Genomic DNA, 13286 nt, shown 5'->3' on the forward strand with positions numbered 1-13286 from the left:
GAACGGTCCTGGATAGATGCCCATCTCCCTCCTGTCAGTTCACCTGGCTCCATTCATGACTGCTCACAGTGTAGTGCAAGATAATTTAGGTAATTAATGTGATAAGTTAGGCTTTGACTGTCCAAAGTCAGTGTGATTTAAACCACCAACCACTGTGCGATGGCACACTAGTGTGCCTTGAGAGATTATTAGGCGTGCCACTAGAAATGATCAGCTCTGGCTCCTATTTCTTCCTACGTTCTTTAATTTTATTTGCTCCTTTTTTATTTTTCTCTTTTTTATTTTTAATACAAAAATTATTTTCCTTTGGTGATGAAGCAGGGATTTCCTTTCAGTGTTAGTCTTATGCTATTTCACAAGGATTCATGATTAGAATCAAGTTGAAAATGTAAAGCAGGCTTCTTTAGACCATAACTGTTTAAGAGCACTTTGTCACTTCACACATGTATAGTAGAAATATCCATAGTTTCTTTTTTCTTCTTTGCAGCATGTCAGGTGGGCTCGTGTATTCGTATTTTACTTTTAGCAATAGCCAGGCACCTGGAAGTAACAAAGACAGAGAAGAGCTGAAGATTCACATCACTTCAGATTCACCAGGGAAGAACTGAGCCAAATATTTTAGCATCCACCACTCAGTGGAACTGTTCTGCTCAAAATTGGAGCATTATATCTGGATTTGGACTGTTGCTTTTATGTTTATTTATAAAATAATGAATGTACCACTGAATTTAATTCAACTTTTAAACCATGAATAAAGTCCAACAAGCTCAGTAAGATTCAGTGAATGTTTATTAATGATCAATGATGATATAAGAGTGGACATCCTGTCAGAGAAATCTCAACTTGTAAAATGTGTTAAAAAACAAAAACCAGGCTGTCTACCAGCAAGTGGGATAACTGTTTACTGAAGATGTGAAAACTGCTGGAGAATGTTAGCAGATGCAAAAACCTAAGAAGCTCTTTGTAAATAGTGTGCACACTTCCACATTTCTAACAAAACACTACATTAATATATTAAATGCCATAATTTTCTCAAACCAAAAGGAAAACAGCGGGATTAGAAATGCCTTCGAATCGATGATGATTAAGCACAATAAATCATTTGGCTTTATTTTGATTAGATATTAATTTGCCTTCCAGTTCGCTTGTAACTCAAGGATCATTTTAAGTCAGTTTCAAACATCACCGCAAGAGTGCAGTTTTTTTCCCCCAAAAACTGGAAACAGGGCATCTGCAAGTGTTTAAAGATGTAGTGTTTTTTGTTTGTTTGTTTTTAAAGGAAGGGGTTAGAAAAAAAACCAACCATCCAGCTTTTTTTACACAACTCAAGAAAGCCGATTCCGTTTCCCCCAGACGCGCACAATTAATCAAATTTTCACTGCATTGCAAGCTTAATCCAAGACTTTTTAGGGTGGGGTGTAAGTGCTTTACTGAAATCTAATTTTAGTCAAGTTTGTGACAAGTTCTGATTGAATTAGATTTTTACAAAATTGGGATCTTTTTTATATTCAAGAGCTCAAACATGATTTCCGGGAGAAATTTTTTTTAGCTGAAATAAATACTGAAATGAGATGACAGACTTGCCACACTACGATGATGCCAAAATTTGGTCAGCCACCTTTTAATATAAAAGGTGACGAACATCCCTTGTAAAATAATGACTGGGCTGGAGAACAACTTTTCGCCTGCAGGTCTTACATGTAACAAGGAAAAACAGCCTATTAACATTTGAAGCATATGAATGAATTTGATCCAGAACGCAGGATAAAGTTGCCTACTTGTCATGCACTGTCGGCACAAGTGAGACAAGTGGCAAAGCTGGTAAAGTTTGGGCTTTTTTTTGAGAGATTATGCATGATAAAACCTCTGGATTAGGCTTGCAATAATCGCCTTTCACGTATGTACAAAATGACCCATGTCGTGAGACTCATCCCCCACCTTTGTCGCAGCTTGCTCGCCTTTACTGACTTTTAACTGTCAGTCATTTTCCACAACTGCTGCTGTCGTCGGTGGCAGAAAAAATGTGCTTTCATTGCTGGAGATGAAACCCTGGAACATGGTGAAAGGCTATCTGATGGTTACATTTCCTATGTTTGACTGCACCCTGTATCGTTCTGTCCATCTGAGCTTAATCCATATATACATCAGTCACTCTTACACAAAATATACTTAAAAAAAAAAAAAAAAAAATCGTTACCAAAGTGCAAAGAAAACAAAATAAAAATCATAATAGGTATTCTCTCTTTGCCTTTAGAAGACAGAGGAAAGAAAGACATTCTTCATATTGTCAAATCTACAATTATAGCAGCCTAAAGGGATAACAATGGAAGCTGAATAAGGTGCTTTAGCTTGTGTCTTCCTGGTGCTGTGAAGGGGGCGATGAATGATTCTGCACATAAAACACTGATCTCAGGCCAATTCAGCTCCTTCTCCAAGTCTGATTTCAGAACTTTGGCAAGTAAAATTGTCATTGATCTGCGTTTATGAAGAACTTTTTAGCTACAGCACACATCGCAGGAAAGACGGGTTGGCTAGAGATATGAGGTGAGGGGAATTGGAGGGGGGTTGTCAGGAGGTGGGTGGGTGTTCAGGCGGACAGGTTGTTGGCCAGCTCAATGAGGGCCAGAGCACCGTGGAGACGCTCTCGCTGCTCTTGGAGGCGGCGCTTTGCTGCTCCTCCCTGGTTGCCCTTTTCTTCCTCCACAGCCTCCTCCTCCTCTCCGTTCTCTTCATCGGACTGGAACTCCATGGGGTCCTGCTGCTCTTGGTCCTGTGTTCTTGCCTTGCTCTGTGGCTTCATCTTGGTGGTTGTAGGTGCACGCTGCTCGCGGGTTCGCCAGTACCTGCAGAGACAAACAGTGGATTAACACACAAAGCTTATAAAATACAAGACATTTCCAAACTTTTAATCGTGAAGCCATGTATTAACTTACTTCGCTAGCCACTCTGCCACTGCCTTATTATCCACAGACTGAGCCTTCCCCAGGCCCACCTTTGGTTCCTCCCGGTTCAGACGGGAGTATGGATGCTTGGGGCAGTGACGGTTGGCGTGTGTAAATCGATTGCCACATCCTGTATATCAAACAGAAAAAAGAAATAATTTGAACTCGACTTACAAGATCTGGGAGTTTAGAAAAACTAAAATGCAGTGTTTGATCTTGTTATTATAACTGTTATTGAAAGAAAAGGAAAAATCCTTTCAAGGCAGTAAGAATAGTCAGCAAATAACTCTGACTGTTGTTATGAATCAGACAGTATTTACTTTGAGGTATCGTATCTAAACACAACATCGTGTGCTGTGTTATCAGGTACTTTCCAGACTACAACTGAGCCCATTTAAAGTTTGAGTCGACTCCACTAACAGTTTCTTACAACTGGAAAGTACCTAAAAAGCTACCAAAAGTTAAAATGTCAAAAACCTTTCACAGTATTAACTAAAACATGACTAATGTTTTTATACCAACCTTTCTCTGAGCAGACAAATGGCTTTTCCCCAGTGTGCAGCCGCTGGTGGGTCTTCAGCTGACCACTCTGGACAAACGCCTTCCCACAATTTGGGTAGTCACACAGATAGGGTCTTTCTCCTGAAATAAAATAAGAACTTAATTAGAACGAATACATTGTCCTTGGTTGATAACAAACATTTCTTAAGATTTATATCTATTTCTTTTTTTTCTTTGTTTTACCAAAATGCAAGTATCTCTCTCTTCCAAGCTGCTGTAGACATTTCTAAAAGCAAGTATGTTGTTGTATACACACATTCATAAAGCCACTGATACGGTTACATGTTTCAGCATCTGGACTATGGATTAACTGTGGTGGTCCTGGCCAGGCTCATAATCCAAGGCCCATTCTGGACAAAATACATTATTTTGTTCTGATCTCATTTTATCACTGTCAGAGATTAATCTTGCATGTTTGATCTGAAGAAATTAACGGTTTATATCTTGGAAATTGTCCATAAATGTTAATGTTTTTACATTGTTCTTTACACGTTTTGAGCTGTCACAAAAACTCTAAATTTCCATTGATAAACCTCTCTGCCAAGTCTGGTGTACTTGCCAGTCTGGTTTTTCCAGCTCTCACCAGAACAACTGTGTACAATTAGCACATTGTTGACGGAGTCATAGGAGGAAGGCCTTGTGAGGCTGATTAACGACTGGTTTTGTAAATATGCAGAAAGCCAAAGAGACCAGTTGATCCAATCCTGGCAGTTCTGGTGTGTGTGGGTCATTTTGCAGCCACAATCATGCAACTAATGCAGCAAATTATTAGACACCGGTGTAATTATACAAAATATTCTGACTAATCAAATAGATGACAGAATTACTAAGTGATGCCATTTCAAACTTACAGTTTTGTCAAAACGAACAAGGGGAAGCTCATATCTGTTGCACAATGCACTTTTGTTTATCTGCAATGCAACTTTGCTCCCTTTTCTCTCACCTGTGTGTGTCCTCTTATGAGCCTGCAGAGACTTCTCTCTGGGGAAGACTCTGTTGCAGATGTTACAGCGGATACGGCTGGATGAAGTTTCCCCTTCGCTTATCAGCTCCCGGACTGTGTCAGCTCTGGGCCGGCCTCTGCGCATACCATCCTGACAGCAAAATAAACACAAACAAATCTTTAACAAAGCAAAAGCAACACTTTGAGCAGTCATTTATAAAGATCAAAAGTGTAATGTGAGACTTACAAATCATTTCAATCGTTCAAATAATCCTTAAATGTGCAACGCATGTTTAACAACACTCATAATAATGACTAAACTAGAATAAAAGCTGTTTTGCCATGGACTTCTTATAGTTGTTTTATTTAAACGAAAGCAACCTATCTATCAATGCACGCTGGCTGTGATCAATGTAGGAGACACGCGTTTGTTCATTGTAATTCATTCACATCCGGTTACATTTTTGGCGCGCGGCTACACGTCATGTATGAGCAGCTGCTCCACAATCAGGAAGTAACTGGGGTTTAAAATCCACAATGTTACACCCTAATGCGCGGGCGTTTTATTTAAATGACTCCCTACTTCACACATATCCACGTTGAGTTTCAACACATTTACGGTCTTAAGTATTCTTTATGTTGATAAAAAAAAAAAATCACAAATAACTTTTTTTTTTTTTTAACTTACTGGTCCTCTATCACTGGTCCTCTATCAATATTTTAGAGTTATGTTTGTCTTTAAAAGTTATTTATTTCAGCATGCAAGAAGGCCATCTAGTTCTGTTTGTTTTATTAGTAGTTAGTTACACATTATACTTACGTTGTAAGTAATAACGTGTTTTAATGTCTTGTCAACAGCTTTGTTCCATTTGTAACTATTTCCATTATATTTTACTGATTGAATCATACTATACAAAGGAAATTAAAATGATAGTAATGTGTATAATTTAAAAAAAGACTTTCTTACCTTGATCTGATCGGGCGATGGAGCAGTATCCGCTTCCCTGGCAGTCTGTGTCCCGGTAGGGGACGCAGCCCCGCTCTTTGAGCCCGGGCTCAGGGTCACATTGTGGGCGTTCTCCCCCCATTTCCACGGGTACACCATGAAGTCACTGAAACCGGGACTTGTCGGTGTCAAGGCCTCTGTTTTCCTGGGTTTGATCGGGGTCGTCTTGATGACAGACACCAACACTCTTTTGGGTGAGTCGTTGCAGAAAATAACATGCGGGGACTTGTTGTCGGCCATAGTATGCTTGTAGAAAGTATGCAGCTTCTCGCAAAAGCAAAAAAAAAACAAAAAAAACAGAAATGTTCCTGTTAAAGAAAAAAAATGTTTGCAGTAAAGGTCATAAAAAGCGCGGTTTTTAATCTGGGGTAAATACGTCCTTCATTTCCAAAGAGGAGCAGAGGAAAAATGGGCTCTTCGCGACAAAGAATCAGCAGATGTCGCCGAGCAGAGAAGACCGCCGTAGAGGGTCACCTGAACTGCATTGAGTGTGCCTACAAGAGCGATGTCCCGCGTTGCAAAATCGCGCTCGAGACGTTCAGCGACCAATTAAAACCAGGAATACAATACACGTGTCAGCACTGACCAATGGCAGGAGGTGTAGTTGTCACACGCAGCGGCGATGTGAGCCGGTAGCGAAACCGACAGCACGCTCTATGCTATGATTGGCTGAGTAGGTTTTGTCCAATGAAATTTAAACATTTCATGCGCGCTCAAGTAAGCATAGAAACCCATTGGCCAATAAAAAGTAGCACAATTTCTGCTTAGCCAATGAGGATGAAGGGCGGTTGATTTTACGCCGCAGACGGGCAGATGGTTCTTTCCCGCGCTGAGGATTCTGTTTATGTTATTACATGTTTTGTCACTTTAAAGGGAAAGTCGAGGCCCATAGGCGCCAAAGTTACGTAATCGTTTTAGGACGGAAATAGTTGGACAAAGGGCGTACTGTGTGGTGCGAACAGAAACAGAAACCTATGACTCAAAATTAACTTTTTTCTCTGGTCAGACAGAAGTAAACTTAACGGTTGATCCTAAACCCAACAGTAGTGTGTCATCTACTGCACGCATAAAGCAGTAAAAGTAGTGTTTCCCAAACGATTAAATTAACTTATACATTAAAAGTAAACTAGCTGCACATTCACATTGAATGAGACATCAACGCTTTTATGTTTGACTTCACTTATTGTGAATTTCTCACAGTGCATTCCATAATATATTTATGATTTCTTGTTTTTTGCGATTATTACCTGCGTTGATTGCCCTGTTCATTTTGTATTTATTATTATCAAGAAACTGTATTTATTATAAAGTCTTGAATATGTACTATGGTTTGTCAGCACTTAGAATTGCAATGTGACTATGATGGACTGGTGAGTTAAATTGCTGAGACTCTGTGGTTTCCATACTGAAGGTACACATTTAGTTGTACTTCCTCACATGTACTTGCTCCGACACCAGTATTGCAGTTTTAATAGTGCCTCAGAACCTTCTAGAGACAGGTCTTCATAGAGACAAGAGCTTTGAACCCAAACTTGTATTTTCTGTTATGACCACTAGATAGAGCTAAGTTTAATTTGAGATATACCCTGACTCACCTTCCTCATGAAGTTGACCCAATTTATCAGGTTATAGTGTATACAAGGCATTGTCGTTTATATTCATACATCACATTTCATCACTACACTATGATCTAGTCCAGCATAATTAATATAAAATGAACAATGTACATATCTAGATTGGGTGTCCATGATAAGTGATAGAAATACAGATAATATGCAGACATTTTCCAGCTGTTACTATTCAATGTAGAATATACAAGCATAAAGATTACAAAGGATGGATATTACATGAAGTATAGTACATGCAAACAGCAGTAATAGGCCCCAGGAATGGGTTGTGTCTTATCAGATGTATCATAGATTTAAAGTTTATATTATAATGTGGAAAAATAAAAGATTGTTCCATTGCTATTGTATTCCCAAATCCAATTGAACTGCCAAAAATACATGCTTTTACACAGTAGGCTCCTGTTGATGTACAACTGGGTCCTTGTCCTCAGTAATTGTTCAAGGTTTCTTGCATGCAAAGGGCTTTTCAGCTGTTCAAATATTGGCACCTAAAAAAATGAACACATCTGATTGGAGCCACAGCCTGTAGAACTTAAAACCGCTTCTAGTAGAGGCCAAAATGTTTGGCTTTATTAACCTCATCATTCCACAACACTGATGTTCAACTTGCGCCAGATTTTCTTTGCAAACTTTTAAAATTGAGTTGGACTCAACTCAATCTGTTGGTTTCCTTATATAGGCTGTTATGAATTGGCCTTCATTATGTTTTCCCCTCTGTCTGTAAAGCGTCTTGAGATGGCATTGCCGTGATTTGACGCTATATAAATAAAGTTGAATTGAATTGAATTTAATTAAAATCTATCTATATATTTATGTATAGGGAGTTTTAATCTAGTTTTGGTTTGTATGGTAGTTTACAAAGTGGAAAACATTAGGATACTGCTTAACCACATAGCCAGTAAAGCATACACATTTAATATTTTGGCTTAAGCGTATACAGGCGGCTGAAATGAGTTTCCTCCGCAGGGTGGCCGGGCTCTCCCTTAGAGATAGGGTGAGGAGCTCGGTCATCCGGGAGGAGCTCAGAGTAGAGCCGCTGCTCCTTCGCATCGAGAGGAACCAGTTGAGGTGGCTCGGGCATCTGGTCAGGATGCCTCCTGGACGCCTCCCTGGTGAGGTGTTCCAGGCACGTCCCTCTGGGAGGAGACCCCGGGGAAGACCCAGGACACGCTGGAGGGATTACATCTCTCGGCTGGCCTGGGAACGCCTCGGGATCCCCCCCGCAGAGTTGGCAAATGTGGCTGGGGAGAGGGAAGTCTGGGCTTCCCTGCTTAGGCTGCTGCCCCCGCGACCCGACCCCGGATAAGCGGCAGAAGATGGATGGATGGATGGGCTTAAGCTAAAGCTAAAACCAGCTTTGACCTTTGAAGGCAAAGGCTACAACTTTCTTTTAAAAAATACTAAATAGTAGGGCTGTGACAATATGCTTTTGTCCCGATTCAATTCAATTCAAATTTTTTGGGTGCCGATTCGATTTAAATTGCGATTCTCACAATTCTTCGATATTGCTGATTTTTGTTGATCAAAAAAAATAAATAAATAAATAAAAGTATAAAACTTATTGTTACTCATCATTTATCTTGATTTCTATTAGGAAAAATCAACACAATTGTCAGACCATCATTCTGTTGCTATAATGCCCAAGAAGACAAGTAAAAAGATTAAAAAAAAAAAAAAAAAAAAAACCCAATAAAATATGACATACATTTTGTAGTAGATTCATTTTTTTTATTTGAAAAAAAAAAAAAAAAAAATTGTGAAGCAAAAAAATCCCGATTTTCGATTTTTTTATTTGATTTTCCCACCCCTATTAAATCGGTAAAATAAAACGTAGATAAAATATTCTGTTTAACAGAGGGAAAATTAAGAAAGCAGAAGAATGCCAAATTTGCTAGATTAGAGGAAATTAATTTAGAAGAAACCCTTGTCAATGAAGTTTATATCCTTCTACTTCAGCCCTCCGCCAGTTTTGAGTCACACCCTGACTAAGCAGACAACCATCCACTTTCTATCTGTTTCCTGGATATCGATCAGTGAACAGCCTATTAATGAGCAGAGGGGCGTGGCCACGCTGCGTCCACACGTGCAAACATTTAAAAATGTGGACAAACTGCAGAGTGGGTTTTGCTGAATGTACACTGTTGCTGTTTCACCCGCGGCCCTATTTTTTTCCTTGTAGCTGGGCTGGAAAACGGTGCTTACTTGTGTTTTTAACTTTGCCTTTCGGTATTTGCAAGCTAAGAGTTGACGTTGAAAAGAAAAGTAACCTGTGAATTGTGCTTCACACACAGGCTAAAATGTTGCCGGACGCCTTCGGGTGCGCTGTGGCGAACCGGTTCGGGAATCTTCTTGACGATGAGGCTGACCCGTTCGACTTAATCAGCGAAGTGGAAACGGAGAAGGAGAAAAAGAAGAAGAAGAAAGAGGAAGAGGGGAAGCTCAAGCAGAAAAAAATGGGTCAGAAAGAGTCCCAGAAGGACAGGCGTGTCCCAAAGGCGTTTGATGGTCAAGACCCGGTTTCAGGTGAGCTGGCAACAACACGTCAGCATCCCCAACACGCACCGCTCTGCTGGGAGGTACTGGTATTTCTAAACTGGGTGATCCAGCACAGTGATGAGTCTGTCCTGGCATTGTCAGCTGCTGCTGATGCAAAGTCAGCAAGCTGCACGTGTTTGCTGTTAGACTGGTTTTCCAGCTATTTTTCTACAACATTCTCTGTAGGTGCAACCTGCACCCAGATGATGCTGTGAATAAAATGAAATGAAAGCTCGTTTCAATACAAACCTGCTTTTACGTGTTGCTTTTAATAATTGTGGCATGAAACTGATTAGTAAAAGCATACAAATGAATCAAAAACCCCTTCCAAGGTTGTTTTATTATCTAAAAGGAAACAGAACTGGAAAACCGTCCACAATGTAGCAGCTCACCAGCTCCCTTGATGTTCTCAGCCAATAAGCAGCCAGCAGGTCCTGCAGCTGTGACCGAGAGCAGAGATGGCAGACAGGAGGCTCAGCGGGGCATGAAGACCGGTGCTCCGGGCCAACGCAGGGTAAACCAAGAGGAACAACCACTGGAGTTTTCTGTCTCCAAGTATGTAGCTGTCAAGTACACATTGTGGCATCATAGGATGGCGCGTATTGTACATGCCCAAGTTAAAACTGAGTATAATGTTTTAATTACCAAATGAAATATTTGAGAGAATTTTGTCCTTTTTGCCTGGTTAGTGTTTCATCTGAAGGATAATCAATGACAAGGATTTCTTTCTACATACTAATACTTTATATTATTTATTTCTTTAACTGACGGTTTATATAGCATTAGCCAACATTTTATTACATTTATTTAGTATTCCCTTATAGCATCACCTCTGACAGTGTTTAGCAATACTTGCACCAGATGGTTCTAACTTTACTGGGAATAAAATGAGTCTTTGTCATTGGTTGTCAGGCCCTCTTATTATGATTCTGACCTACGGGGCAGAGGGGGGGTGAGAGGAGGAGGAAGAAGAGGAGCAAGAGGTGGAGGATACACAAGGAACTCTGCCAACCTCAATATGAGGGGAAAGAGAGAATACGATCGACACAATGGAACGTAAGCTTGTTTATGCATATATTGCCTTTTTAAAAAGCTAATTTAAAAGGGGGAAGAAAATGGGTTTTCATAACTGCTCCTGATCTGTTACATCATTACTGCAGAGGTATTTCTCCAGAGGAAAAGAGAGGTGGCAGAGGGCCCTGGAACTGGGGCTGTGTTGATGAAGCTACAAGGTAGGGGAACTTTATACTGGGAATGGCATCCTTTTTATACTGGCTTTCAACAGATGCATTCAGTTTGTTTGTTCATTTCTGCAGTGAACTGATGGAGGTGACGCCTGCTGCTATCAAATCTGAGGAAGCCCCGATGCCTGTAGAGGAGGACAATCTGAATCAGTGAGTTAAATTGCAAGCATCTTCTTCAATCTAGACAGGATAAAAATGTTGTAAAGGGAAGATGGTACGTGGAAATGTTTGATGTACTTGCTGGCCTCATAATTAATGCAATGCATTTAGTGTGATCAGGCTAAAATAGTGTTTAGTGGCCCTTTTCACACAGTAGTAGCTTCTTTTTAGTTGAAAGTGTGTTGGGTTTTTTTTTTTGCTGTGTAATTCAAACAAATCAAATTGAGATGGCTTAAAATGGCTTTAGTTTGCAGTTATACACAAAGGCCCCGTTTACACGACACAGACGGTAAACTGTAAAAATGTTTAATTATATTGTCTTATTTACATGAGTTTTAGGGAGGAAACACTGCAGAGGTTGAAAACTGACCCCTAGAATGAAATTCTTGCAAGGCAAATCCTCTTTGTGTAAACACAAACTGGAATCTGTTACAGCATTTTACATTTGTGCACTACAACCTGTTTACAACCACAAACAGCACAACAATTGCAGACCACTGTGTTCGGTTTGTGCTGCTGATAAAATCTGTGATTAATGGTTTCTTAAAACAAAACTTGCTTGTGTGTGAAGCAAAGATACAGATAACATACATCAGATAACCAATATATCTCTACAAGCAGATTCGGTATCTTCAGGTCTGAGGATGTAGTGCACAGATTGGGATTTACTGCGCTCTACAGGCCTGACATGCACACTACTACTGCGTGGAAGCAGTTTTCACAACTTTTTTTTTTTTTTAAACGCATCAATAGAAATATTTGGGGTTTTGCATAGAAACACTAACCAGTCTGTGTCAGATTAGCTGGAAATGAATGTAAAATGTAGATTGAAAAATTTTGTTTGTCCCTCAATAGAGCAACAGAAGAGGACAAAGAGATGCTGGTTCAGGTTGCCATGGAGATGACCTTGGATGAGTGGAAGGCCCTGCAGGAAACGAGTCGTTCCAAGGCAGAGTTTAATATCCGCAAAACAGATCACAAGATTCCCTCGAAAGCCAAGGTCATCCACCAGTCTAAACATCTGGGGGTGAGAATACAAAGACCTCTAAGCAGCAGTGGGGAAGCAAGGGAACCATAAAGTATGTTCTTTTGGCTCATCTTGAGGTGGACAAACGGTCGTTGTGCACATTCCTGGGCCTGAACCTGCCCTGGAGTACCTGAAGGGCTGACATTTAGTTCACACTATGCCACTTTGAGCTCCTGCCAGAAATGCCTTGTGGTCTATATTGACATAGTTACCATCGATACTCATTACTTTGCACAATGCATTGTGGGTAATTTTGAGTGCACTACAATTTCCTCTCTGGACATTCGGACACCCCTAGAAAATGGTGTCACTACTATATAGAGCACTATGTAAGGAATAGTGTGGACATTCACACAGCCTGGGTCTGCCCGTACATACTGCATACCCCAACAGAGGTGTAGGTCATATTAATGCTCATGGGCTGTTTGTCCAAATACCTCTTTATTTTCCCATTTGGTGGGCCTTTTATGCCACTTTCAGTCCCAACTTGATGAAATGCACAATGTGCCTGACTGTGTTTCAGATAAAAGGTAAACTGCTCTGATATTTACATGCATAAAACATCGTACTTTGGTAAATCTAGAGCTTTTTTCCAATTTTCAGAATCTGAAGGAGACTGTGGACGATGAGGGGAACTTCCTCCGCAGATCTGTCAATGACATAACATCCCTTTTGGACATCAATTTTGGGAGTGTTGGACGTCCCAGCCGTGGGGGTCGAGGAAGAGGACGAGGAGCTCAAAGTACTCGCTTGGAGAGAGCCGAACCGATCATGGAGAGGGTACGTTACATTCAGGAGATAAATTTAAAATGCATTTCTGTTTGGCTTGAAGAGTGGGACAACGAACATCTTCCACAAACTATGTATGTCGTCCTCCCCCAAATATCTCCTTTTAAAGTTCAGTTTACCAACCTTACATGTTCAACTTGCAGAAAATCATAATCATGACCATTTCCTTGTTAGGAGGATGATCCGGCCCCTAATCCCGACGACCCAGAAGCCTTCCCAGCACTGTCGGCAGGAAATTAACCGAATTCACTTCTTATTAATTCACGTTTTTGTTTGGGTCTCTGTTGCACTTGAGGCTCTGTTGCACTGAATACACTGTTCAATAAATACTGATGCAAAATCTATTCTATATGTAGGCTTAAATTCAGCTGTTCATCTGGTTACTGCAACATAAGAAAAACTGTCTTGGTTGGCTTAATTTGTTTAAAGAGGTATTGTAATCTCACACTGAA

General features: G+C 40.3%; 3 protein-coding genes across 3 annotated transcripts in view; 2 read left to right on the plus strand and 1 right to left on the minus strand.

Annotated features, from left to right (window-relative positions):
• slc35d2 (solute carrier family 35 member D2) overlaps positions 1–627 on the plus strand; it is a 7028-nt gene extending 6401 nt beyond the window's left edge. Inside the window, exon 12 of the mRNA XM_079251162.1 lies at positions 488–627. Within this exon, the coding sequence (XP_079107288.1) occupies positions 488–608 (121 nt within the window). The 3' untranslated portion in view covers positions 609–627. The remainder of the gene's footprint in view (positions 1–487) is intronic.
• A 1960-nt stretch (positions 628–2587) lies between these two features.
• znf367 (zinc finger protein 367) lies at positions 2588–5789 on the minus strand (the record flags this gene model as incomplete). The annotated part of the gene is made up of 5 exons (XM_079251409.1): positions 5414–5789; positions 4447–4597; positions 3465–3584; positions 2934–3072; positions 2588–2843 (listed from the first exon to the last, which is right to left on the minus strand). Exons 1-5 carry the CDS (start codon positions 5690–5692, stop codon positions 2588–2590), a joined length of 945 nt encoding a protein of 314 aa, XP_079107535.1. The 5' UTR covers positions 5693–5789.
• Positions 5790–9374: 3585 nt separating this feature from the next.
• On the plus strand, positions 9375–13074 carry LOC306764455 (intracellular hyaluronan-binding protein 4-like; the record flags this gene model as incomplete). Its single annotated transcript, XM_079251629.1, has 8 exons — positions 9375–9603; positions 10029–10170; positions 10528–10671; positions 10776–10847; positions 10932–11009; positions 11874–12045; positions 12649–12825; positions 13009–13074. Exons 1-8 carry the CDS (start codon positions 9378–9380, stop codon positions 13072–13074), a joined length of 1077 nt encoding a protein of 358 aa, XP_079107755.1. The 5' UTR covers positions 9375–9377.
• Positions 13075–13286: the final 212 nt, after the last annotated feature.

This window comes from Telmatherina bonti (assembly GCF_933228915.1).
Source record: "Telmatherina bonti genome assembly, chromosome: 13".
NCBI classification, from domain to species: domain Eukaryota; kingdom Metazoa; phylum Chordata; class Actinopteri; order Atheriniformes; family Telmatherinidae; genus Telmatherina; species Telmatherina bonti.